General features: G+C 47.0%; 1 protein-coding gene and 1 long non-coding RNA gene across 2 annotated transcripts in view; one reads left to right on the top strand and one right to left on the bottom strand.

The window, feature by feature from the left end:
• Window positions 1–27928, top strand: part of LOC134984363 (zinc finger protein 615-like) — a 177878-nt gene that overhangs the window by 124425 nt on the left and 25525 nt on the right. Inside the window, exons 3-7 of the mRNA XM_063949959.1 lie at window positions 18139–18232; window positions 19085–19116; window positions 24802–24880; window positions 25000–25101; window positions 25256–25699. Coding sequence (XP_063806029.1) covers window positions 18139–18232; window positions 19085–19116; window positions 24802–24880; window positions 25000–25101; window positions 25256–25699 — 751 coding nt within the window. The remainder of the gene's footprint in view (window positions 1–18138; window positions 18233–19084; window positions 19117–24801; window positions 24881–24999; window positions 25102–25255; window positions 25700–27928) is intronic.
• Window positions 304–17916, bottom strand: LOC134984347 (uncharacterized). The gene is made up of 3 exons (XR_010191740.1): window positions 17846–17916; window positions 1160–1333; window positions 304–376 (listed from the first exon to the last, which is right to left on the bottom strand). It is a non-coding gene; the product is annotated as an uncharacterized LOC134984347 (long non-coding RNA).

Here is a 27928-nt window from a genome sequence, read left to right as displayed (position 1 = left end):
GTATAAGACACACAGCTCCTCTACAGATCATATAGTGACAGTCACTTTGGTATATTGGGGAGACCCTAAATCCCACCTACCTGATCCTCCTGTGGGGTCCTGTGATTCTCCTCTGTACAATCCTGGGAATACAGAGGACGGGGACATCTCTCTGGGGTATCTCTGTTACTGGGTCCATCTGTAGGAGACACACAGTGACTGAGTACATTGTATATATGTGATTATCAGTTGATGTGTGTATATAGGGGGCCCCCATACCTGCTCTCCCCTGTACAATACATGACAGTCTCCTCTTACCCAGTGATGTGAGGGGCCGGTGATTCTCCATCATCACGTCCTTGTACAGACCCCTGTGTTCCTCTATATACTCCCCCTCCTGCATAGATACATAGACAGTGACATCCTGACACCTTATAGGAACCTGACACACACAGTGATACAGTCATCACCCAGGCACATCCCCTGGTGTTACTGTATAATGTCCTATTCCCAGCAGTCACCTCTCCAGTCATCACCCAGACACATCCCCTGGTGTTACTGTATAATGTCCCATTCCCAGCAGTCACCTTTCCAGTCATCACCCAGACACATCCCCCGGTGTTACTGTATAATGTCCCATTCCCAGCAGTCACCTCTCCAGTCATCACCCAGACACATCCCCTGGTGTTACTGTATAATGCCCCATTCCCAGCAGTCACCTCTCCAGTCATCACCCAGACACGTCCCCTGGTGTTACTGTATAATGTCCCATTCCCAGCAGTCACCTCTCCAGTCATCATCCATACACCCCCCCGGTGTTACTGTATAATGTCCCATTCCCGGCAGTCACCTGTCCAGTCATCACCCATACACATCCTCTGGTGTTACTGTATAATGTCCCATTTCCGGCAGTCACCTCTCCAGTCACCACCCAGACACGTCCCCTGGTGTTACTGTATAATGTCCCATTCCCGGCAGTCACCTCTCCAGTCATCACCCGGACACGTCCCCTGGTGTTACTGTATAATGTCCCATTCCCAGCAGTCACGTCTCCAGTCATCACCGAAACACATCCCCCAGTGTTACTGTATAATGTCCCATTCCCAGCAGTCACCCCTCCAGTCACCACCCAGATACGTCCCCCGGTGTTACTGTATAATGCCCCATTCCCAGCAGTCACCTCTCCAGTCAGCAGCTGAATGATCTTGTTGGTGAGTTCCAGGATCTTCTGGTCATTGTGTCTCTCATGTATTAGTGAGTTAGGTGGAGGCACCGTGATGGGGCTCTGGGTCCTGCTCAGTCCTCCTGACACACAGGGACGGCTGCTGGATGTTTTCTTCACCACTGTGTAATTCTGCAAAATGAGGGAAACATCAATATCATTGTAAATACCCTCAGATCACCTTCCCAGTCATGTCCCTGTATTATTACCTTAGATAAAAGTGATGTCACTGTGACGCTCCCAGATCCCCTCACCTCCCCAATCATGTCCATATATTACTTTAGATATATGTGATGTCACTGTGACGCTCCCAGATCACTTCACCTCCACAGTCATGTCCCTGTATTATTACTATAGATATAAGTGATGTCACTTGATGTCACGGTGATGCTACCAGTTCCCCTCAACTCTCCAGTCTTGTCCCTGTATTATTACTATATATAAGCGATGTCACTGTGACACTCCCAGACCCCCTCACCTCCTTAGTCATGTCTATGTATTATTATCATTATTATAGATATAAGTGATATCACTGTGAAGCTCCCAAATCCCCTCACCTCCCCAGTCATGTCCCTGTATTATTATTATATATATAAGTGATGTCACTGTGCTGCTTCCAGACCCCCTCACACCCCGTCATGTCCCTGTATTATTATTATTATAGATATAAGTGATGTCACTGTGCTGCTTCCAGACCGCCTCACGCCCCAGTCATGTCCCTGTATTATTATAGATATGTGATGTCACTGTGATGCTCCCAGATCCCCTCACCTTCCCAGTCATGTCCCTGTATTATTATAGATATAAGTGACGTCACTGTGACATTCCCAGACCCCCTCACCTCCCAGTCATGTCCCTGTATTATTACTATAGATATAAGTGACGTCACTGTAACACTCCCAGATCCCCTCACCTCCCCAGTCATGTCCCGGCATTATTACTATAGATATAAGTGACGTCACTATGATGCTCCAAGATCCCCTCACCTCCCCAGTCATGTCCCTGTATTATTATTATAGATATAAGTGATGTCACTGTGACATTCCCAGATCACCTCACCTCCCCAGTCATGTCCCTGTATTATTACTATAGATATAAGTGATGTCACTGTAACACTCCCAGATCCCCTCACCTCCTTAGTCATGTCTATGTATTATTATAATAGATATATGTGATGTCACTGTGACACCAAAAAGGAAAAATAAAAAAGAAAGAAAGACTCTGTGTTGGGGAACTCTTATGATTGTAGTCAGACAATAAAACGTAACTTTTAATTAATATTAAAATAAGATTAAGTAGCACACAACTTAAAAGCGTTATTTTATGTATACAGTATATGCAAATTACCAGTTTATTTTGCATAATTGGCACCCCATAGATGGAGTTGTACTTGATAGTGAATAACTGCCTAGGTGAAAATATTTGACTTAATAAATAATTACTTGAATGTCACTGTCTATACTCAGTATCACAAGACAGATTAATTATCCCCACAGGGTTCATCGTTCAGCGGTCTGTATAGTTGCAAATAATTCCTTACTATTATCACTCTCAACAGTACAAGTCATAGATCTCAGTGAGTAAAAGTTTTGCCTCTATGGGTACTTAAACACCTGCTGCTCTACGTTGAGACAGTGCTGTTACCATAAGGCTTTTTAATTCAAGGATTAGTACCTCCTTGAGGGCTAACCATCAAAAAGACATTGGTTACAGAGCCTCTATCTCTCAATGCCCCTTGCAGAAGGGGGGATATTAGTATCTGGTGTCCCCTTTGTTGTGGGGGTTCATGATACCTAAAACGGATCCATATCACATACCCCTCGTATTTTTATAAAGAAGGTCTTACATAGAGTGTCCAGGTAGACACTGAAAATTAGATAGAAAATAGATGGTAGGTGGGTAGTTTCCTTCTGCTGTTCAGCATATAGGTTTACTGCACCTGGTATTCATTGCGGGTCTCCCCACCAATTACTGACCAGGCCTACCAGAGATTGGCTTCCAAGATCGGAAGAGATTGGGCTTATCCTATGGAGTATGGCAGTAATCTTTGCTGAATGAATGAGTACTCTTACCAAGCAGGAAACAAGGGCTTCTGCTGTCCAACCGGATGAGAGAGCACATTCAGAATTGTTATGCACACCAGTGCCTGCAGGAATGTACTGGTGTCAGAACTGTTATGCACTCCAGTGCCTGCAGGAATGTACTGGTGTTTGAACTGTTATGCACACCAGTGCCTGCAGGAATGTACTGGTGTTTGAACTGTTATGCACACCAGTGCCTGCAGGAATGTACTGGTGTCTGAACGGATAGGTATGCAAAACAAATGAACTCACAGACAGACTGGGACACATGACATTACGTACACAGAAGGTGATAGGGTAACAAAATACACACAAAGTGAACAGAGAAGCCCAGAGGCTAAGGAACTGGGTGTCTCCCTAGTATTAGTAATGCTCAGATGGGAAAAGCAAGATGTTGTGTTTTAATACGTAGAGAACCCGAAATGCTGTTGCTAAGGGCAACAGCAAAACCCAAAAGGATTACCAACGGGTGTGGCAGTAAACTCCTTGGTCAGAGATGGAATGATAGACACAAGGAGAGTCTCCACAATCCTAATTCTCACTTGCAGTGCACAGGTTCAGCTTACTGCCACTAAACTGAGACCTGACACCTTGCACAGTGAGACAGGATTTAGGCATGCAAGTCTTAGAATACAGCCGCAAACTTGCTAAGTTCACAGAGTAGTAAAAGAACCCCAGCAAGCTAAACGACTGACTCCAGTCTTACTGCTAGGTCTGGATTGGCAGAGTGCAGTACCAAATCCCCAGGCCTATTTGCAGTAAGCAACAACAAATACAAAGCTACACAGTACTGGCTAACTTTCAGGAACTGACTAACCAACAAAGATTCAGCAGCATCTGCTTACCCTGAAAAGAGGCCTTATAAAGCAGGTGCTGTCCACGCCCCACTCAGACCTCACAGACTGTGAGCACAAAAACCAGCACCGGATCCCCTGCCGTGCACAGAGTCTGTAACCACTGCACAGCAAAAGACCCGAACCGGAGTATCAGCTGCGCTCAGGTTACTCCGCTAGCACTTGTCTCCCGGTTGCCATGACGACATGGCAGCACAGGGCAGGAGACCCTAACAGTACCCCCCCTCTGACGAGGGGTCAAAGAACCCCTACCACCGGGTTTATCGGGGAACTGCGAGAAGAAAGAGCGTATCAGTCTGGGGGCATGAAGATCACAACTGCGCACCCACGACCGCTCCTCCGGGCCATACCCCTTCCAGTGCACCAAAAATGGCAGCCGACCCCGAACCATCTTGGAGTCAAGAATCCTTTCAACAACAAACTCCCTCTGGCCACGTATCAGAAGAGGGGAAGGTCTTCCACTGGAAGAAGGATTACTAATCGCCCGTTTTAAAAGGGAACAATGAAATGTTTTATTGATACCCAAAGAACGGGGCAGATCTAACTGAAATGCCACCGGATTGATAACCCTGGTGATCTAATAAGGGCCGATGAACCGGGGGCCTAACTTATGAGATGGCTGTCTCAACTTCAAATTCTTGGTAGACAACCAGACGAAGTCTACTAATTTGAAGCTGCAGGGTCTTTTCCGCTTATCAAAAACCCTTTTGGTCACTAATGACACAGACACAAGGGCTTTCTTCACTTTCCGCCAAATACCTTTAAGGACCGAAACCACAGAGGAACCACCAGGCGTGGAGTCCAGGGGGTCAAAAGAATTGGCCTTAGGATGATGCCCATACACACAAAGGAAGGGAGAGATCCCTGTAGCAGAGTGAGCCGCGTTGTTATAGGCAAACTCCGCCATGGACAGATGAGCAACCCAGTCAGTCTGACACTTGGAGACATAACACCTGAGGAACTGCTCCAAGGACTGGTTCACCCTTTCAGTCTGCCCATTAGACTGCGGATGGTAGCCTGACGACAAGCTGACAGAAATCTGGAGATCGGAACAAAATGCCCTCCAGAATTTGGCCAATAACTGGGATCCGCGGTCAGAGACCACATCAAGTGGCAACCCGTGGAGAGGCACAACATGCAGCATAAATAATTCATACAGGCGTCTGTCCGATGGCAGCCCAACCAGTGGAACGAAGTGCGCCATCTTCGAAAACCTGTCAATGACAACCCAGATGGCTGTCATCCCCGAGGATTTGGGCAAGTCCACCACAAAATCTATTGAAATGTGGGTCCATGGCTTAGATGGGATAGAGAGTGGATGTAATGGGCCAACAGGAACCCCTCTAGGAGTCTTATTTCGGGCACAGATGTCACATGCCCGAACCCACTGATCCACATCCTTAGCCACCGAGGGCCACCACACCGCCCTAGATAGCAACTCCCGAGTTCTGGCAATACCCGGGTGACCTGCCGACTTCTTGGCATGGAATTCCAGGAACACTCGCTGTCTTAACCTAGGAGGCACAAACAAAAGACCTACCGGAAGGTCTGGAGGAGCCTGCTCCTATGCTGTAAGGACTAATGATAAGAGGTCCTGGGCAATGCCCACTTTAATACATGATGGGGACACAATGGGCAATGGCTCCTCGTGGTCTCCTGGATTGGAGCAAAACTCTGCGAGAGCGCATCAGCCTTGATGTTTTTTGACCCAGGGCGATATGTTATCAAAAAATTAAAGCGAACAAAAAACAAAGCCCATCGTGCCTGCCTGGCATTGAGACGCTTCGCTGACTCTAAATATGCCAGATTCTTATGGTCGGTGAGAATTGAGACCACAAACTTAGCCCCCTCAAGCCAGTGTCTCCACTCCTCGAGTGCATCCTTAATAGCCAACAATTCCCGGTTACCCACGTCATAATTCATCTCGGCAGGCGAAAATTTACGGGAAAAGTAAGCACAGGGATGAAGGCAATTATCAGACACTCCCATCTGAGAAAGCACTGCCCCAATACCCATCTCAGAGGCATCTACCTCCACCACAAAAGGACGCTCTGGATCTGGGTGTCGCAGCACCTTGGCCGATACAAATGCCCTTTTGAGACGGGCAAAAGCCGCTTTAGCCTCACAAGACCAGTGAGCAACATCCGCCCCTTTCTTAGTGAGTGCCACCAAGGGCGCCACTATAGACGAAAATCCAGCGATAAATCGTCTATAAAAATTTGCAAAGCCCAGGAAACGCTGAAGCGCCTTCAAACTAGTGGGCTGCACCCAATCCAGGACTGCCTGTACCTTGGAACCCTCCATTTGGAAACCTTCTGGGGAGATAATATATCCTAGAAATGCGATTTGCTGAACTTCAAATTCGCACTTCTCCAGCTTCGCCCCAAGCCGGTGGTCTCTAAGTTTCTGGAGGACTAAGCGTACATGCTTCCGATGTTCCTCCAGGGAATGGGAGAAGATTAGGATGTCATCTAAGTATACAACTAAGAATCTATCCAAATATTCCCTGAGCACATCATTCATGAAATCCTGGAAGACTGCCGGGGCATTACAGAGCCCAAAAGGCATCACCAAATATTCATAATGCCCTGAGTGGGTATTAAAGGCAGTCTTCCATTCATCCCCCTCTCTTATTCGGATTAGATTGTACGCACCGCGTAGGTCAATCTTAGAAAAAATGGTGGCAGTACGAAGCTGGTCAAACAAGACCGAAATGAGAGGCAGTGGGTATGAGTTTTTAATCGTGATACGGTTCAATTCCCTGAAGTTGATGCAGGGTCGCAACGAACCGTCCTTTTTACCCACGAAGAAGAACCCCGACCCAACTGGAGACTGTGAAGGTCTGATAAATCCCTTAGCCAAGTTCTCCTGAATGTACTCTGCCATAGCCTGAGTCTCAGGACGTGACAGGGAGTACAACCTGCTCTTGGGAAGCTTAGCATTTGGCAACAAATCAATGGCACAGTCATAGGGGCGATGGGGAGGTAGTACCTCTGCAACTTTTTTGGAGAACACGTCCGCAAAATCTGCATAACACCCTGGCAATCCTGGCAAACTTAGCTGCGAGAGCCTGACTGGGAGGCTCAAGCAACTCCTGAAACAATCAGTACCCCAACTAAGAATCTCCCCAGAGACCCAGTCAAATTGAGGATTGTGGGCCCTTAACCAGGGTAACCCCAACACCAATGGGGCAAAAGTACAGACAGTCACATAAAAGGACAATTTTTCAGAGTGTGTGGCTCCAATAAACAAAGACATCTGGCTAGTGCAAGAGGTAATTTTACCTTGGGATAATGGTTCCCCGTTTAACCCACAAATCTCAATTTCCGATGCCAAGGGTACTAAGGGAACAGAGTGTTTCAGGGCGAATTGGCGGTCCATAAAAACTCCGTCGGCCCCACTGTCCACAAAGGCCTCAGTCTTGACAGTTTGACCGAGGATCTTCAAGGTCACCGGAATGATAAAAGTCTTCTTGGGAAATTCTGACTTCTGGCCTGACAGGATATTTCCCATCACCCTCAGGCCCTAAAGTTTTCCGGCTTTTCTGGGCATGATACTACCACATGACCTTTATTCCCACAGTACAAACACAACCCCTGCTGTCTCCTCCGCGTCTTCTCACGCGAGGAGAGGCGGGTAGCCCCAATCTGCATAGGCTCCTCAGAAAATTCCTCAGAGTCTGAGGTTCCCTTGGGAAAGAAAGAAACCTCAGTCTCCCTTTCAAGCCTACACTCTCTCAGCCGTCTATCCACCCGGATGGATAACTGCATGAGCTGATCCAAGCTATCAGGCAAGGGATATTGTACCAGTTGGTCCTTTATCTGGTTAGAAAGACCTCTTCGGTACTGGTGTCTCAGGGCTGGGTCATTCCACTGGGTATCATGAGCCAACCTCCGAAACTCCGTACAGTAAACCTCAACTGGCCTTCGCCCTTGCTTAAGGATCGAAATTTGAGCCTCGGCTGAGGCCGTCTTGTCAGGGTCATCATACAACATGCCCAGTGCCGTAAAAAAAGCATCAACACTTTTAAGCGACGGACAGTCAGGCTGCAACCCATATGCCCAGACCTGTGGGTCTCCTTGTAGCAAGGAAATCACTATGCCCACCCGCTGAATCTCCGACCCAGAAGACTGAGGCCTAAGCCGGAAGTATAGCTTGCAGCTCTCCTTGAAACAAAAGAACTGCGAGCGATCTCCAGAAAAACGATCCAGGAGTTTTACTTTCGGCTCCTTAACCCCTGAAGGTGCTGCTGCTGCTGCGGGAGCTCCGCCAGCGGCCTGGGAGGTGTGCATTTTAATGGACAAATCATTAAATTGTCGAGTCAGGACCTGCACCTGATCGACCACCTGTTGCAACGTATTTAGAGGGGTATGCTCCATATTCCCACAAAATTTCAACAGGAGTATTAGGCTGCTGAATATGTTATGCACACCAGTGCCTGCAGGAATGTACTGGTGTCAGAACTGTTATGCACTCCAGTGCCTGCAGGAATGTACTGGTGTTTGAACTGTTATGCACACCAGTGCCTGCAGGAATGTACTGGTGTCTGAACGGATAGGTATGCAAAACAAATGAACTCACAGACAGACTGGGACATATGACATTACGTACACAGAAGGTGATAGGGTAACAAAATACACACAAAGTGAACAGAGAAGCCCAGAGGCTAAGGAACTGGGTGTCTCCCTAGTATTAGTAATGCTCAGATGGGAAAAGCAAGATGTTGTGTTTTAATACGTAGAGAACCCGAAATGCTGTTGCTAAGGGCAACAGCAAAACCCTAAAGGGTTACCAAGTTCACAGAGTAGTAAAAGAACCCCAGCAAGCTAAACGACTGACTCCAGTCTTACTGCTAGGTCTGGATTGGCAGAGTGCAGTACCAAATCCCCAGGCCTATTTGCAGTAAGCAACAACAAATACAAAGCTACACAGTACTGGCTAACTTTCAGGAACTGACTAACCAACAAAGATTCAGCAGCATCTGCTTAACCTGAGAAGAGGCCTTATAAAGCAGTGCTGTCCACGCCCCACTCAGACCTCACAGACTGTAAGCACAAAATCCAGCACCGGATCCCCTGCCGTGCAAAGAGCCTGTAACCACTGCACAGCAAAAGACCCGAACCGGAGTATCAGCTGCGCTCAGGTTACTCCGCTAGCACTTGTCTCCCGGTTGCCATGACGACGTGGCAGCACAGGGCAGGAAACCCTAACAAGAATAAAGAAAAGAGAAGAAAGAAGAGAAAGAAGAACAGAGAAAATGAAAGATGGTAATGTAGCTAGCCAAGTTTTACGGGTAAAGATATGCGTGAGGTTGGCAATCCACGGTTACACAGATTTATTGGCAACAAAATGACCAAATTGTGACATAAATGAAATTCAAGAATCATATAAGAAACTGTGGGGTATATTTACTAAGGTCCCGATTTTGACCGAGATGGTGTTTTTTCTTCAAAGTGTCATCTCGGGAATATACTAAACTCAAATCACGGCAGTGATGAGGGCATTCGTATTTTTATTATGGCTGTGTAGTAAAAATACGAATGAATACACCATCGGTCAAATACGCCTGTTATTTGGTAGAACTCGGTAATTTACTAAAATTTGTATTTCACAAACACTGCCGGCAATAGCCAAACACTGCTGTGAAAAAATACCAATCTTAAAAAAAAAAGCAGTTTTAAAACAGACCTGCTTTTTTTTACCGTGTTCTGATAGTCATGCACGGATCCGTGATATCCATGCATGGTTATCAGTGGGAGTGGGTGGGAAATGATGGAAAATTAGAAAACAAAAATGCGTGGGGTCCCCACTCCTAAGCAAAACCAGCCTCGGGCTCTTTGAGCCAATTCTGGTTGAAAAAATATGAGGAAAAAAATGACTGGGGTTCCCCCATATTTAATCAACCAGACCGGGCTCTGCGCCTGGTCCTGGTGCAAAAAATACGGGTGATAAAAAGTGTTGGGGTCCCCCGTATTTTTTGAACCAGCACCGGGCTACACTAGCCAGGTACATAATGCCAGAGCCAGGGGACACTTTTATTGTGGTCCTGGCGTCCCTGGCATTACATCCCCAACTAGTCACCCCTGGCCGGGGTACCCTAGAGGAGTGGGAACCCCTTAAATCAAGGGTTCCACTCCCTCCAGCCACCCAAGGGCCAGGGGTGAAGCCCGAGGCTGTCCCCCCCATCCAAGTGCGGCGGATGGGGGGCTGATAGCCAAGTGTAAAAATTCAGAATATTGTTTTTAGTAGCAGTACTACAAGTCCCTGCAAGCCTCACCCGCAAGCTGGTACTTGGAAAACCACAAGAACCAGCATGTGGTGTAAAACCCGGGCCCGCTGGTACCTGTAGTACTACTACTAAAAAAATACCCAACAAAAAACAGGACACACACACCGTGACAGTAAAAGTTTATTACATACATGCACACCTCCATACATACATACTTACCTATGTTCAGATGTCGACTCGGCCCACGTCTCGTCGTCGATTCCAGGGTACCTGAAAATAAAATTATACTCACCTAAATCCAGTGTGTCATGTCCTTTTGTAATAATCCACGTACTTGGCAAAAAAACAAACCGCATACCCGATCCACGCACTGAAAGGGGTCCCATGTTTACACATGGGACCCCTTTCCCCGACTGCCAGGACCCCCCCTGACTCCTGTTAAAGAGGGTCCCTTCAGCCAATCAGGGAGCGCCACGTCCTGATTGGCTGTGTGCTCCTGTAGTGTCAGTGAGGCTGTGCAAGGCAGAGATACAATGTAGCGCCTATGCGCTCCATTGTATCCAGTGGTGGGAACTTTGCGGTCAGTGTTGAGGTTACTCATATTTTCCTCATATTTTTTCAACCAGGACCGGTTCAAAGAGCCCGAGGCTGGTTTTGCTAAGGAGGGGGCACCCCACGCATATTTTTTTCCTACTTTAAACTATTTTTAATTTTTTTAAAGATGCACAATGAAACCCTGTACGGATCTCACAGATCCGTCCGAGTTTCATTGTGTTAATGTCGGCAGTGTTTTACTATTCACTCCCGTAAAACACTGCCAAAAAATACAAATGACATCGACATCGGAAAACACGAAAATGTAAAATACGACAGCTTAGTAAATTAGTCGGAAAAAATTCAAAAAGTTGCAGTTTCACACACTCAATGTAATTTGTGTTTGAACTTTAACCTCATTCTGAAAATAACGAATTTTAGTAAATATACCCCTGTATGTTGAAAATCTGCACCATGGATGCACCTGGTTGATAAATGAGACAGCTCCTATAATTGGGAGGCGATATATTTACTGAAAACAGAGGCTTATCCTGCTGCAGAGACATTCTGGTATATCACTCAAAAAACTAAATCGTCCGAGTGCAGAAGAAGAAAACACTTATTTCTTACAGCTGAATTGCTGTTTACCAGCAAGGGTTAAGTGATAATAATAAGATTATAGGTGGACCTTTGTCCTGGAGTATGTGATGATCAGCTGTTGTATTACATGTCTGTTATACCAGAGAGTGAATGGTAACCTGTGAGATACTAATCATACCCAAATAGAAACATTCACATTGTACGACTTCTCAGTATCTACTAATTACTCAAATGTTAAATCAGCAACTTCGGAAATTACACTTAAAAGTAATCATATAGAGTACAATCAAAAAAGTCCAAATGGGCGCTTACTGGACCGGGGAACCCCTGGAGTGGGTATGGGCTGCGCAGTCCCAATACCCAAGTGGACCAAATGGACCGTTTCACCTCAAGTGGGCTTGTTCTTTTTTCTTTTTCCTTTTTGCTATGCATTTTACTGACTCTGGGAACACCACCGACATTTGAAATCAACACACCATGTGTAAATTGGTAATATAGTCGGTTAGGGACTAATATCCATCAAAGGTTATAGTCTTATGTTTCAACCTGTTGCAGAACTACCCACTTTGTAGTCACTGTGACACCCCCAGATCCCCTCACCTCCCCAGTCATGTCCCTGTATTAATACTATAGATATAAGTGATGTAACTGTGACACTCCCAGATCCCCTCACCTACCCAGTCATGTCCCTGTATTATTACTATAGATATAAGTGATGTCACTATGATGCTTCCAGATCCCCTCACCTCCCCAGTCATGTCCCTGTATTATTACTATAGATATTAGTGATGTCACTGTGACACTCCCAGATCCCCTCACCTCCCCAGTCATGTCCCTTTATTATTACTATAGATATAAGTGACGTCACAGTGATACTCCCAGATCCCCTCACCTCCCCAGTCATGTCACTGTAATGATACGATCATACTGTAAATCTTGCATGCTAATGTTTCAACAATAAATGGATACAAAGTATTTAGAAGAAACAATAATGGTGAATTTTATCAGTTAAAGAAAACAATTTAGTATTATCTTTTATTTATATGGTGCCATATGGGATCTGCAGTGCCCATTACACAGTACATAAACAAATGAGCAGAAAACACAGTGTGAGACAACATGGGACAAATACAAGGTACATGCAAAAAAACAGGGGTTAGGTGCCATCAAAGGGAGTATGAAGTATAAGATAGTGTAAGTAATATTGTTCACTCTAGGATTTGGGCAGGGCGCCGGACTGTGAGAGGCAGAAGTGTGTGCGCTGAAAAAGGGGTGTGCCCATGCAAAATAAAGGGTGTGGTCATTTCACGTAATAAAAGTGGGCGGTTCAGCCCACAGACGTTAAAAAGGGGCGTAAGCGGCTGGCGGCATCACTGTTTGGGGCATGCCCAGCACCTATGGAGGTGCTGGGCTTTCCCCAAGCTCTCTTACAGCGCGAATGGATGCCGCGCGCATGCGCATGGCATCTTTACAAACTGGGAGGGCAGGAAGCGGGTGGCTGTTCTAGCAGGGCGCCGCAGAAATTGCAGGGCGGATTTTGCCCTTAAAAAAAATCGGGCAGGGCGCTGCACCCTGCTAAAACAGCCTAGCGTGAACACTAAGTAAGAGAAGGCAAGGCACATGATGGAGAAGGCCCTACTCTTGCAAGCTTACAATCTAAAAGGTGAAGGGCTAACAGACCATGGTGACATAGAAGGGGTAGACTGTGAGCGTGGACAAGAGGGTTAGGAGGATAGTTGGCTGGGGTTGGTGAAGAAGTGGGTCTTGAGAGCTCAATTGAAGTTTTGTAGAGAGTCGGATGGGGAGAGGTAGGGAATTCCAGAGATAGGGAGCAGCACGTGAGAAATCTTGTAGGTAGGAGTGGGAGGAGGTAATCAGTTGGCAGGAGAGGCGGCGTGCATTAGCAGAGCGAAGAGGGCGGGTGGTGGTGTAAAGAGAGATAAGGTCAGAGATGTAAATGGGAGAGGAGTGGGTGAGTGCTTTGTAAGTGAGTGTGAGAAGTTTGAATTGGATTCTGAAGGGGAAGGAGAGTGTCGAAGTTGAATATATTACAGCCATACACATCACGTACAAACTTCACACAGATGGCCTTCGTGCGGGTACTTGTTCCACTGTGCGTGCGCATACTCGCAAGTTGCGTATGATCACTCCCGCGATCGTGCGTGTTAGCGCGTGGTATGAGTATTTATGGTAGCATATGCATTTGCATGGAAAAGCCTCAAAGACATATTCTATATTTAAGTCACATAGCACAGAATTTACACATAGCCTACATGCACCCCACCAGCGAGTTTCATTTATGTAAAAGGTAAAACAACAGAGGGATTTGACTTTAGAGGATATGAGGGGACAGAATTAGGTTAGGAGGTGGTGTTTGGTATCCATCTGTAAGGTATATTAAGAGCAATATTCCGATAGCAGTTTGCAGAAGGTAGCATGCTCCTGCGCATAATTATGCGCAGGAACAGAATATTAATATCTTACTGTACACATGATATTCGGCGGGAACCCACTGGAGAACAACTGTAACTGCACCCGGACCAGGCATCGCCCACCTATTCAAACCGACCTATGACCCCTCCTGTACTGTAAATGACCATCCCAGTGACCTATAGGTGAAGAGATTACAGTTTCCATTGTATCATGTTTTGGACAAATGTATAAAAACCCAGCTGCATGGCCGGCCACACACATTCTCTGAAGGTCATCTATCTTGATTGATTGAGGACCGGGTGGAGCTGGCGAACAAACGTATGTACCATTGATTGTAGCCTCTTCTCTTATTGTGTTTGTATTATTGTTGTAACCCCCTGCTAGTAAATAACCGTTGGTGGGTCGGACCCCAACATATTTTAAATACAATTGGTGTCGTGTTCCTTTCCTGCTAAAGGTTTAAAGTGTATCTCAGCCACTCGGGCTGCTGCATTGTGCTCACAGCATGTAGGCTTGTGTACACAAAGTGTGTACTTATTACGCCCGTTCGGCATGAGTACGCATAGTGCATACACGGTGCTAGCTTGTGTACGTAAGGTGCGTAAACAGTACAGAGGTTAAGGATTATATTCAGCGGCCGCAGCGGCTGGAACTTTATTGAAATCAGGTGTTGCTTTTTCGTCCTGTAAGTTAATCAGCTTTAACAGGAGCCAGTGAAGGGCTTGTAGGAGAGGGGAGGTGGACGTAGTACATTTGGTGAGGAAGATGAGCCAGGCAGCAGCATTGAGGGTAGATTGGAGTGGAGATATGTATGTGTTAGGGCTGCCAGTCAGGAGGAGAGTACAGGAGAGGGAGGAGGGAAGGATTACACCAAGACAGCGCACTTGGCGGCTAGAGAAGATAGTAGTGCCATCAGTAGATAATGACATTGTGGGAGGTAAGGTTATGCGGGAGGGAGGGAAGATGATCAGCTCGGTCTTAGACATGTTAGGTGTAATAAAGCGCTGGGACATCCAAACAGAGACAGCAGAGAGACAGTTGAATATACGAGTGAGGAGAGCAAGAGAGAGGTCCGGAGACAGGAAAGATAGATTTCAGTGTCATCAGCATAGAGATGATATTAGAAATCAAAATAATGAATGAGCTTACCTAGTGAGGACGTATAGAGAGAAAAGAAGAGGTCCAAGAACAGAACCTTGGGGGACATCTACAGTTAGTGGAAGTGGGGGGAGGTGGAGTCATGAGAGGAGACAGAGAAGTAACGGCCAGACAGATAGGAAGAGAGAGCAGTATCACGCAGACCAATGGAGTGAAGGATTTGCAGTAGGAGAGAGTGGTCCACAGTGTCAAAAGCAGCAGAGAGATCAAGAAGAATAAGTAGAGAGTAGGATTTAGCAGCATGGAGGTCATTGCAGACCTTTGTAAGGGCAGTTCACTGAAGTGGGGAGGACGGAAGCCAGACTGGAATGGGTCAAGCAGTGAGTGTGAGGAAAGAAAGGAATATTATAACACAGGCCGCTCCCCCTGTAGAGTAGGATGCCACAGGCTGCTCCTCCCGTCTATTATGACAACACAGTCCACTCCCCCTGTATGCTATGACAGCACAGGAAGCTACCCCTGTATATTATGACAACACAGTCCACTTCCCCTGTATATTATGACAACACAGTCCACTCCCCCTGTATATTATGACAACACAGTCCACTCCCCCTGTATACTATGACAACACAGGATGCTACCCCTGTATATTATGACAACACAGTCCACTTCCCCTGTATATTATGACAACACAGGATGCTACCCCTGTATATTATGACAACACAGTCCACTCCCCCTGTATACTATGACAACACAGGATGCTCCCCCTGTATATTATGACAACACAGGCCACTCCCCCTGTATATTATGACAACACAGGATGCTACCCCTGTATACTATGACAGCACAGGTCGCTCTCCCTGTATATTATGACAACACAGGCCACTCCCCCTGTATATTATGACAACACAGGCCACTCCCCCTGTATATTATGACAACACAGGCCGCTCCTCCTGTTTATTATGACAACACAGGCCGCTACCCCTGTATATTATGACAGCACAGGATGCTACCCCTGTATATTATGACAACACAGGATGCTACCCCTGTATATTATGACAACACAGGATGCTACCCCTGTATATTATGACAACACAGGATGCTACCCCTGTATATTATGACAACACAGGATGCTACCCCTGTATATTATGACAACACAGGATGCTACCCCTGTATATTATGACAACACAGCCGGCTCCCCCTGTATATTATGACAACACAGGATGCTACCCCTGTATATTATGACAACACAGGATGCTACCCCTGTATATTATGACAACACAGGATGCTACCCCTGTATATTATGACAACACAGGATGCTACCCCTGTATATTATGACAACACAGCCGGCTCCCCCTGTATACTATGACAACACAGGATGCTACCCCTGTATATTATGAAAACACAGGCCGCTCCCTCTGTATATTATGACAGCACAGGATGCTACCCCTGTATATTATGAAAACACAGGCTGCTCCTCCTGTATACTATGACAACACAGGCCACTCCCCCTGTATATTATGACAACACAGGATGCTACCCCTGTATATTATGACAACACAGGATGCTCCCCCTGTATATTATGACAACACAGGATGCTCCCCCTGTATATTATGACAACACAGGATGCTCCCCCTGTATATTATGACAACACAGGATGCTACCCCTGTATATTATGACAACACAGGATGCTATCCCTGTATATTATAACAACACAGGCCGCTCCCTCTGTATATTATGACAACACAGGCTGCTCCCCTTGTATACTATGACAACACAGGATGCTATCCCTGTATATTATAACAACACAGGATGCTACCCCTGTATATTATAACAACACAGGCCGCTCCCTCTGTATATTATGACAACACAGGATGCTACCCCTGTATATTATGACAACACAGGTCGCTCCCCCTGTATATTATGACAGCACAGGATGCTACCCCTGTATATTATGACAACATAGGCCGCTCCTCCTGTATACTATGATAGCACAGGTCGCTCTCCCTGTATACTATGACAACATAGGCCGCTCCCCCTGTATACTATGACAACACAGGATGCTACCCCTGTATATTATGACAACGCAGGCCGCTCCTTCTGTATAGAAAGACATTACATGCCGCTCACCCTATATAATAATACTAACACGACACCACAGGCAGCTCCCCATGTATAGAAGGGCAACACAGTTCGCTCCCCCTGTAGAGTAGGACAACACATAGCGCTCCCCTGTATAGTACAATGCCATTATATGTATAGAATAACGGTAACGGCGGGGTCTGCACCACCTGTATTACGGTAACGGCGGGGTCTGCGCCACCTGTATTACGGTAAGGGTGGGGTATGCTCCACCGGTATTACGGTAACGGCGGGCTCTGCGCCACCTGTATTACGGTAACGGCGGGCTCTGCGCCACCTGTATTACGGTAACGGCGGGCTCTGCGCCACCGGTATTACGGTAACGGCGGAGTCTGCGCCACCTGTATTACGGTAACGGCGGGGTCTGCGCCACTTCTATTACGGTAACGGCGGGGTCTGCGCCACCTGTATTACGGTAACGGCGGGGTCTGCGCCACCTGTATTACGGTAACAGCAGGGTCTGCGTCACCTGTATTATGGTAACGGCGGGGTCTGCACCACCTGTATTACGGTAATAGGACACTAGAGTGTCAGCCACCTGTACAGGGATAATGCAGCACCAGAGGCTGCTCCAGCTGCACTATAACAAGGCACCAGAGGCTGCTCCCCCTGTAGTACAGAACCTGACACCAGAGCTGCTCAGCCTATAGAATAATAATAATAATATCATTACCTGCTGCCAGACACAGCAATGGCTGCTCTCTGCTCCTGCTGCCTTGTGGGAATGATAGCAGGAAGGCGGAGCTCAGACCAGGGGAAAATGGCCGCCGCTCCTGACGTCACTACTCGGCCAGGGAACCTATTGCTGCTGCCAGACAGGTCTACAAGAAAATGGCCGCCGGCCTCCTGCACTGATGACATGTCCAGTAATAATCGTTACAGAGGGCGGGGCTGTAGGCGGGGTGAAGGAGGGGAGGGGCCAGCCATCAGTAAGCGGCCTGTGCCAATCATACCCTACTTCCTGTCTGTGCGGTCCACCTTACTTCCGTACTGTGCGTTCCACATACAGGAAGTGAGTTTTCGTCGACTGTTGCAGCCTCCCAGTGTCCGTGGAGATCAGGTAATGGCGTCTTACTATACAGGGGGAGCAGCCTGTGGTGTTCTGATATTATTATTATACAGTGTGAGCAGCCTTTGGTGTCCTGTTATTATTACTATACAGGGGGAGCAGCCTGTGATGTCCTGTCATTATTATTACTATACAGGGGGAGCAGCCTGTGGTGTCCTGTTGTTGTTATTATTATACAGAGGGAGTGGCCTGTGGTGTCCTGTTATTATTATTATTATACAGAGGGAGCAGCCTGTGGTGTCCTGTTGTTATTATTTTTATACAGGGGGAGCGGCATGTGGTGTCCTGTTGTTGTTATTATTATACAGAAGGAGCGGCCTGTGGTGTCCTGTTGCTATTACTGTTATACAGGGGGAGCAGGTTTTTGTGTACGGTTATTATTGTACAGGGACAGCGGCTTGTGGTGTCCAGGTATTATTATTATACATTGGGAGTGGTGGTGATGTCCTACAATACAGGAGGAATGGCCTGAGGTGTCCTGCTTTTAAAGACATCTGTTATTATTTTTATACTGGGGTGCAGCCTTTAGTGTCGTTATTATTATTAATTTTATTATATGTAATTTTGGGGATTGAAAATATTGCTTAGTATGAAGCAAATGTATATCACACACTTGGGAGTGTACAGGGACATCACTTATATCTATAGTAATGTAACCCCTTTTTTACCTGGGGGTACAGTGTATATGTGCAATGTGCCTCCACCCAAGCTATTCAGAGCCCAATACTCTAATCGCTTAGGAAATAAACTACCCCTGTAGTGGTCGCCTATAACATTAGTATGTGATGTAACCAGATAGGACTATGCACATTTACCTATGGTACCTTTCCTTTGTGATTTCAGGCTCTTCCACAGATACGGAGACAGTTCCACCCGTAAGTATACTAGTTTTAATATGTAAGACGTTATAGGCCACCTTATACAGTTATATCATATAATACTCAAACCATGAACCGTTCTAATAATATACCCCACCTATACATAATAATATACCCCACCTATACATCAGTGATCGCAAAAACGCGCTATGGCGCGTATTTTACCCAATAATTGATTGAGGGGACTCAAAAATAAAAACACCCAGGGTCCCGCAGGACGCGCTCTGACCAGCAGCGCTGTCAGTCAGATTCCGTCTCCACGGCAGCAGAGGGAGGAACTTGGAAGGGGAGGAGACCCTGTGAGAGTGTGTCTGTGTGTTCTCCCGCCCCGCCTCTCCTCACCGTCTGCTCCGCGCGCGCCGCACATGACAGGAATCATCCTGCTGTGTGTGTGGGCCGTAGCTAGGGCTGTGACCTCCGCGGGCGGGCTGAGGAAATCCACGGTGCCCCTCCAGCGACCTACAGGAGTCAGACAGCGGAGGAAGCAGGAAGATGCCAGCGGTAAGTGGAGGGACAAGAGGCGGCTGCGGGTGCTACAGCATGAGGGTCATATGGGCTGGAGAGGAGTAGGGGGAAGCTCCTGCAGGACCAGACCCGCCCCATTCATTCCCTCTAACCTGCCGCTCTGTATTGTAATCTAAACCCTGTCACCCGCTCCCCTCTTCCACGATACTCTGTTGAAACACCACAGGGCACAGGAGCAGGGTAATACTGGAGGAATACAAGAACTGCCCCCCCTCCCCTTTTCCCCAGTGTGTATAATAACTGCCCCTTCCTCCCTTCTTCTGTGTGTATAACTGCCTCCCCCCCACCCCCCTTCCCCTGTGTGTGTAATAACTCCCCCCCCCCCTTCCCCTGTGTGTGTAATAACTCCCCCCCTTCCCCTGTGTGTGTAATAACTCCCCCCCTTCCCCTGTGTGTGTAATAACTTCCCCCTTCCCCTGTGTGTGTAATAACTTCCCCCCTTCCCCTGTGTGTATAACTGCCTCCCCCCCACCCCTGTTCCCCTGTGTGTGTAATAACTTCCCCCCTTCCCCTGTGTGTATAACTCCCCCCCACCCCCCTTCCCCTGTGTGTGTAATAACTTTCCCCCTTCCCCTGTGTGTATAACTGCTTCCCCCCCACCCCCCTTCCCCTGTGTGTATAACTGCTTCCCCCCCACCCCCCTTCCCCTGTGTGTGTAATAACTTCCCCCCTTCCCCTGTGTGTGTAATAACTTCCCCCCTTCCCCTGTGTGTGTAATAACTTCCCCCCTTCCCCTGTGCTCTGCCTGGTGGAATGTGTATAATGCAGTGATTGCAAAATAAGTGCTATGGCGCGTTTTTACGTGCTACAAGCAGAGGGGGACTGTTTTTTTTTAAATGAGCGGGTCCTGTAAGACGTGCTGTCTCTAACTGACCAGTGCGTCTCTGCCAATACCGTTCTTCAGTGCCTCTCTCGCCATTAAATCGCCGCCGGCAGTTTCTCCCTGTCCAATCGCGCTGTCCGCAGCTTCTCCCTGTGCAATCGCGCTGCCCGCAGCTTCTCCCCATCCAATCGCGCTGCCGGCAATGTCTCCCCATTCAAGTGCGGCTGAGATGTGACGTCCCTCCTCCCTGTCCGCCAGCGTACTCGCCGTTCTGCTCCAAACTACAGTAAGAAGCAGCTGCAAGCAGGCGCCGGGGCGGACTGTGTTATGACACACAGTGGCTGCTCACTAGCCAGCGCAGCGCAATCATTGAGGAAGCCTGTGTCTCTCTGGCTGCATACTTATAATCAACTAACAGGGAGCGTATGTGTGTGGGAGGGAAGAGAGTGTCGGCAGCTAATGATGCAGATATGGAGGATGGGGCAGTGCCCATCATACACTCTGGCCATACCTCCTCAGTGTCCATTATAAACACACCAAATTCTTCCACTGTGGGCAACATACACCCTCCCAACACATACCCACAGAGTGACCATCACATGCACACCCACAGTGGCAATTATATACTGCTCTACCTGGCGCAATGTGTATAATGTGCTCTACCTGGCGTAATGTATATAACGTTCTCTACCTGTCGCAATGTGTGTAACGTTCTCTACCTGTTGCAATGTGTATAACATGCTCTGCCTGGCGCAATGTGTATAACGTGCTCTGCCTGGCGCAATGTGTATAACGTGCTCTGCCTGGCGCAATGTGTATAACGTGCTCTGCCTGGCGCAATGTGTATAACGTGCTCTGCCTGGCGCAATGTGTATAACGTGCTCTGCCTGGCACAATGTATATAGGTGGTTCTACCTGATGCAATGAGTATAATGTGCTCTACCTGGCTCAGTGTGTATATAGGTGCTTCTACCTGGTGCAATGTGTATATATAATGTGCTTTGCCTGGCGCAAAGTGTATAATGTACTCTACCTGGTGCAATGTGTATAATGTGCTCTGCCTGGCTCAGTGTGTATAGGCGGTTCTACCTGGTGCAATGTGTATAATGTGCTCTAACTGGTGCAATGTGTATTAATATGCTCTACCTGGCGCAGTGTGTATAGGTGGTTCTACATGGTGTAATGTGTATAAGCGGCGCTACTCTGTGGTGTAATGTGAATTGGTACTATTATGTGGCCAAGCCCCTTCCCCACAAAGCCAGACCCTTAAATTTTTTAAGCGCGCCTTCGGCGCGCACTGACCATACTTTCCAATATGGGAGGGGGACCACCAATTCACTCTCTGCCAAAGGGCACCAAAATGTCTAGGTACAGCTCTGGAGCAGTGTTCTGTATACTACACAGCCCAGCAGAGCTGTCACCCCCTTCTTCCCCTTGCAACACTTTTGTAGTGTCCAAATCAAGTTGTGGGGTTTCATATTTGAATAATTAATAAGATTAATAACCTTCATTCCGATGGGACCCAGAATAGGACAGGTAGGACCCCAATTTTTAAAAGTGAAGGGTCCCTGGGACCCACTTTTTTTTAGGCTCAGCGCGATCACTGATACATAATAACATACCCCACCTATACATAATAATATACCCCACCTATACATAATAATATACCCCACCTATACATAATAATATACCTCACCTATACATAATAATATACCCCACCTATACATAATAATATACCCCACCTATACATAATAATATACCCCTCCTATACATAATAATATACCCCTCCTATACATAATAATATACCCCACCTATACATAATAATATACCCCACCTATACATAATAATATACCCCACCTATACATAATAATATACCCCACCTATACATAATAACATACCCCACCTATACATAATAATATACCCCACCTATACATAGTAATATACCCCACCTATACATCATAATATACCCCACCTATACATAATAATATACCCCACCTATACATAATAATATACCCCACCTATACATAATAATATACCCCACCTATACATAAGGTAATGCATGCAATACAAAAAATATGATTCCACAAGAAAGTTGTGGGGCTGCGTTTGAAAAACCACCCGGGTTCTCTTACTATAATCGTGCACGGTTGGGGCCCTTTCATGTCTGTGTATAAGAAGTACTCTGGGTTATATGGGTATCCACTTGGAGCAATTGTCCTCATGATTGTTGAGCAATCCCTACTTCACGGCAATGAATAGCATGGTTTCCATGGAAGATCTAATTGTAGCGCTCCTAGACAACCTGAAACAGGAAGGTAGTACGTAGAGCTCTCCACCCTGGAATCCATGACACCCGTGGTCTACTCGTTACATATAGTGGGGTGATGATCTGTGTTACCTGTCCCAGTATAAGCATTGCCCCACTGTAGATCCGTGGGGGTGGCTCCAGAACATACAGAAGTCACTGTTATTGGCACCTGTCTCTGATAGGTAAGGGGTGCTTAGTCTCCCCAGTGTATCATTTCCAAGTTTAGGTGACCCTGCGCCCTCTCCGAGCTGCTTTCATCATTATACACCACCGCACTCTATGACTGCTATCCTGCTGGTCATTATCTAATGCAGTGGTTCTTAAACTCGGTCCTCAGGACCCCACACAGTGCATGTTTTGCAGGTAACCCAGCAAGTGCACAGGTGTATTAATTACTCACTGACACATTTTAAAAGGTCGACAGGTGGAGCTAATTATTTCACTTTTGATTCTGTGAGGAGACCTGCAAAACATGCACTGTGTGGGGTCCTGAGGACCGAGTTTGAGAACCTGTGCTCTAATGGATATGGAGTCTCTAGAGGTGATATTTATACTCCTCAGATCCACCGATGCTGCTGGTCCCTGTGCTACTGTGCTGGCGGCTGGTACTGTAATAGTTAAAGGATGATAGGGAAGTATGCAGATTAGCAGGATTTATATGGGGGCATCCTGCACTTACAATGATAGTGTGCCCGGTCTGGACCTCCCCCCGACTCCACCTCCTCCAACAACCGGGCTCTTCCTGCGGGTTGGATGGGATGAGGGACACAGCTCTGCCTCGGGGGGGGGGGGGAAACTGTCTGCTACTGCTGGACTCCTGGTAGCTGCTGCCCGCACTGCGGTCTCCTCCCATGTACCAGCCTGCCCCGCCAGCGCTCCGCCTCCCAGCACTCTCCGTGACAACCAGGCACCGGGACGTCCCTGCTCGGCGTCCACCAGGGGAAATTAACACAGCGCTTCTCACCCACAGCGGGAGACATCCAATTCCTTTCCCCCACAGGGGCTCTCTCACTCGCAGGGAACCGCCTTCCTGTAAGCTCCCTCGTCTCAGCTGCCAGCCTTTTTCTCTCCCCTTAGTCAGCCCACCAACAAAACCGCCACTACACGCGCCCAGCCACCTCTCTCAGCACACGGGACCTCTGGAAGCTTCTCCATGATCTCCCCCGCGCACTGCACGCTTACCAGAGTCCCCTCACCTTCAGCAGGCACAGAATAATAACATGCATAAACACACTATACATTATTGGATCACTAGAAAGATCCGAGTTATTATCACATATGGTATACATCAGTTGGCAGCATCTCTATTACCTTATAGATCTACACATTCATTAATTGATTTGCCCCATCATAGTGTCCCAAGGCCTTCAGATCACTAGAGTACTACAGTAATAGTACAGGGACATGACTGGGGAGGTGAGGGGATCTGGGAGCGTCACAATAACGTCACTTCTATCTATAGTAATAATACAGGGACATAACTGGGGAGGTGAGGGGATCTGGGAGCGTCACAATAACGTCACTTCTATCTATAGTAATAATACAGGGACATAACTGGGGAGGTGAGGGGATCTGGGAGCGTCACAATAACGTCACTTCTATCTATAGTAATAATACAGGGACATGACTGGGGAGGTGAGGGGATCTGGAAGTGTCACAATAACGTCACTTATATCTATAGTAATAATACAGGGACATGACTGGGGAGATGAGGGGATCGGGAGTGTCACAGTGACATCACTTATATCTATAGTAATAATACAGGGACATGACTGGGGTCTGAGGAGACTTGGGAGTACAGTAACACCGGGGGATGTGTCTGGGTGATGACTGGAGAGGTGACTGCTGGGAATGGGACATTATACAGTAGCACCGGGGGATTTGTCTGGGTGATGACTGGAGAGGTGACTGCTGGGAATGGAGCATTATACAGTAACACCAGGGGACGTGTCTGGGTGATGACTGTATCACTGTGTGTCAGGTGTCTATAAGGTGTCAGGATGTCACTGTCTATGTCTCCATGCAGGAGGGGGAGTATATAGACGAGCACAGGGGTCTGTACAAGGACGTGATGATGGAGAATCACCGCCCCCTCACATCACTGGGTAAGAGGAGACTGTCATGTATTGTACAGGGGAGAGCAGGTATGGGGGACCCCTATATACACACATCATCTGATAATCACATATATACACTGTACTCAGTCACTGTGTGTCTCCTACAGATGGGCACAGTAACAGAGATACCCCAGAGAGATGTCCCCGTCCTCTGTATTCCCAGGACTGTACAGAGGAGAATCACAGGACCCCACAGGAGGATCAGGTAGGTGGGATTTAGGGTCTCCCCAATATACCAAAGTGACTGTCACTATATGATCTGTAGAGGATCTGTGTGTCTTATACACTGATATTATACTGTTTCACCTCAATTTAATCAAACAATATGCAAATGCCATTGTATTTTTTGGGTTATTTAGGTAGAACATCTTTCTCGTATAAAGGCAGAAGCTATAAGGAGAAAAGAAGAGACGTATGTGACTGATATAAAGGCTGAAGATATAGAGGAAGAAGAGGAGACGTATGTGACTGATATAAAGGCAGAAGATCTAGAGGGAGAAGAAGAGACGTATGTGATTGATATGAAGGTAGAAGATACAGAGGGAGAAGAAGAGACGTATGTGACTGATATGAAGGCAGAAGATATAGAGGGAGAAGAAGAGACGTATGTGACTGATATGAAGGCAGAAGATACAGAGGGAGAAGAAGAGACGTATGTGACTGATATGAAGGCAGAATATACAGAGGGAGAAGAAGAGACATATGTGACTGATATGAAGGAAGAAGATACAGAGGGAGAAGAAGACCCGTATGTGAGGTGTGATCAGCAGTGTAAGGAGGAGGAGATCCCTACAGATATCAGCACAGGTGAGTAATAAACACTTATTACAGAAGTCACATATTCTCATTGCTCAGTCACTACAGCAATCTTTTATTCTACGCCCTCCTCCGCCATCAGCCCTGTTCTCAGTTGGGTGTTTTTAACACAAGGCTATCCATGACAAACATCAGATGAAGAGAGTTATTACACACATCACTATAGTGTTATTAAAAGTACCAAGCAGAAGTTTATTTTTAGGGATCATATATAAGTAGTATTGTGTTTTTTGTGTAGCGTCTAATTTGTATGGGATCTAAATTTCTCAGTTTAGCAACCTTTTATTAAATAACCTTCATTTTGTTAGATGATGCACGTATTAAATAACTCCTTGTATATAGTAGACCTATTTGGCCATTTGTGGTCAGGTTTACTATATCTTTACATTTAGCGAGGTGTAGTCGTGGTGTAAAGGACAGAGTGTGATTCCTGATTAGTTAAAAAAACAAATACCAAATACAGAGCAACATCACGAAACAGGTAATTTCAACTTTAAACTTGTCATTTATTTTGTACTGTCTGGACATGGCTACTAATAACAGATGCACAAACATAATTCTTATAGCTATGTGTGTAAATGCTAGAAGCTTAGGAGACAAAATTCCAGAGCTAATTGTGATAATGACCAAGGATAACCTGGATATTGTGTCAATTACAGTCATGGTGCAATGAGAATCATGACTGGGCCATAGCTATACCAGGATACAATTTATTTAGGAAGGATAGAATAGTCAGTATAGGAGGAAGGGTAGCAATGTATGTGGGAAAAAAGCATAAATGCTACTTCAATTGATACAAAACATTGAAGAAAATCTGAGGCCCTTTGGGTCACAACAGAAACCGTGGAGAAGGACATTATTCGCATTGGGGTGATCTGTAGACCACCTGGCCAGGGGCAGGATTTGGATAGGAATCTATTGTTGGACATCACTAAAATGGCTTTAAAGGGAGAAGTCATAATCATGGGAGACTTTAATTTAACTGATGCAAATTGGGAGGGGTCTTTTGCAAGTTCAGCTACAAGTGGCAAATTTCTATATTCCTTACAGGGAGCATTTCTCAATAAACAGCAGATATTTCCCTTCTGCATAGAAAAGCGGTTGGGAAAGAAAGAAGTAAACCTCCTTTCTCTTTCATCCACTAGGGGACACTGGAGTCTTATACAGTAGGGGTGTGAAGCTTTCAACCGGAGGTGTGGCACAATCTAAAAATTAGTATTGTCTGCACAGCCGGCTCCTCCCCCTTCACATCCCTCAGTTTGAAAAATTGTGCCAAGGAGGTACAAGCACAAGAAGGCAGCTCCTCCTCCATTTCAATACTGAGACTGAGTTATCCTAATGTAAAGGGGGATGAAAGTCTTAAGAATAGAGAGACAATGATCCTTACTAAATGGGATCTGCATCTCTCCTCAGAAAATCCGGAGCGCAGAGTCAGCAGTGAGTACTGGTTGTAAAGGGGCCCTAGTTACAGTTAAACTTACGGTAACCATAGCTTCTTCATGGATCCAGGAGGCAGTTTGACAGACTTCCTCCCGTGGACCGCACACAACGCTGCTACCTTCTGGCTCTTAGCCCTGGGACTCAGCAGCGCAGCTTCCCCGCTGCCCCCTCCTTCCGCTGCCGCTGTGACAGAACAATCGGTCTGAAACACTCCCTGGCCGTCTATACACTCCCGCTTCATGTCAGCTCCCCCGCCCTCCTTCCTCTACCGACAGAGGGCTGAGGGAGAAGCAGCGCGGCTGTCAGCGGCAGCGTATACCGCCGCCTCTTAAACACACAGCGGGGCGCTTGAAAAGAGCGCCGCCGCCCGCTGAAACGACATATCTCTCATGGCTGCAGCCGCAGCTTCTCCTGCACTCGCCGGGACCCGGGCTATATCCCCCGCACACTTCCTCCCACCGTCGGCGCTAGTACGAGGGCGCGGAGGGCTGGAAAAGATGACGGGGGAACGAGCAGCAGCGGCTTCTCATACGCTGCTGCCTTATAACTTAAGACCTGGTAGGCTAGCAGCGCAGCTCCTCCGCCGCTCCCCTTTTATAGAGAGTAGAGGCTATTCCATTTGGGGGTTAGATGATGTTTGATGAGTTAGACAAGTGGATTTCGCAAGCAACTGCAGTGACATCTACCTTTCTACCTACTTCTTACTCGAGCACCACGTCACACGTTAGAGGAGGTTGCTCGGGACCAGTGTTTAAATTCATTTGATCGCTGTCGTACCGA

This window comes from Pseudophryne corroboree (genome assembly GCF_028390025.1).
Source record: "Pseudophryne corroboree isolate aPseCor3 chromosome 3 unlocalized genomic scaffold, aPseCor3.hap2 SUPER_3_unloc_5, whole genome shotgun sequence".
NCBI classification, from domain to species: Eukaryota; Metazoa; Chordata; class Amphibia; order Anura; family Myobatrachidae; genus Pseudophryne; species Pseudophryne corroboree.
The sequence above is the reverse complement of the archived record's forward strand: the minus strand, read 5'-3'. Positions and strand labels throughout refer to the sequence as shown.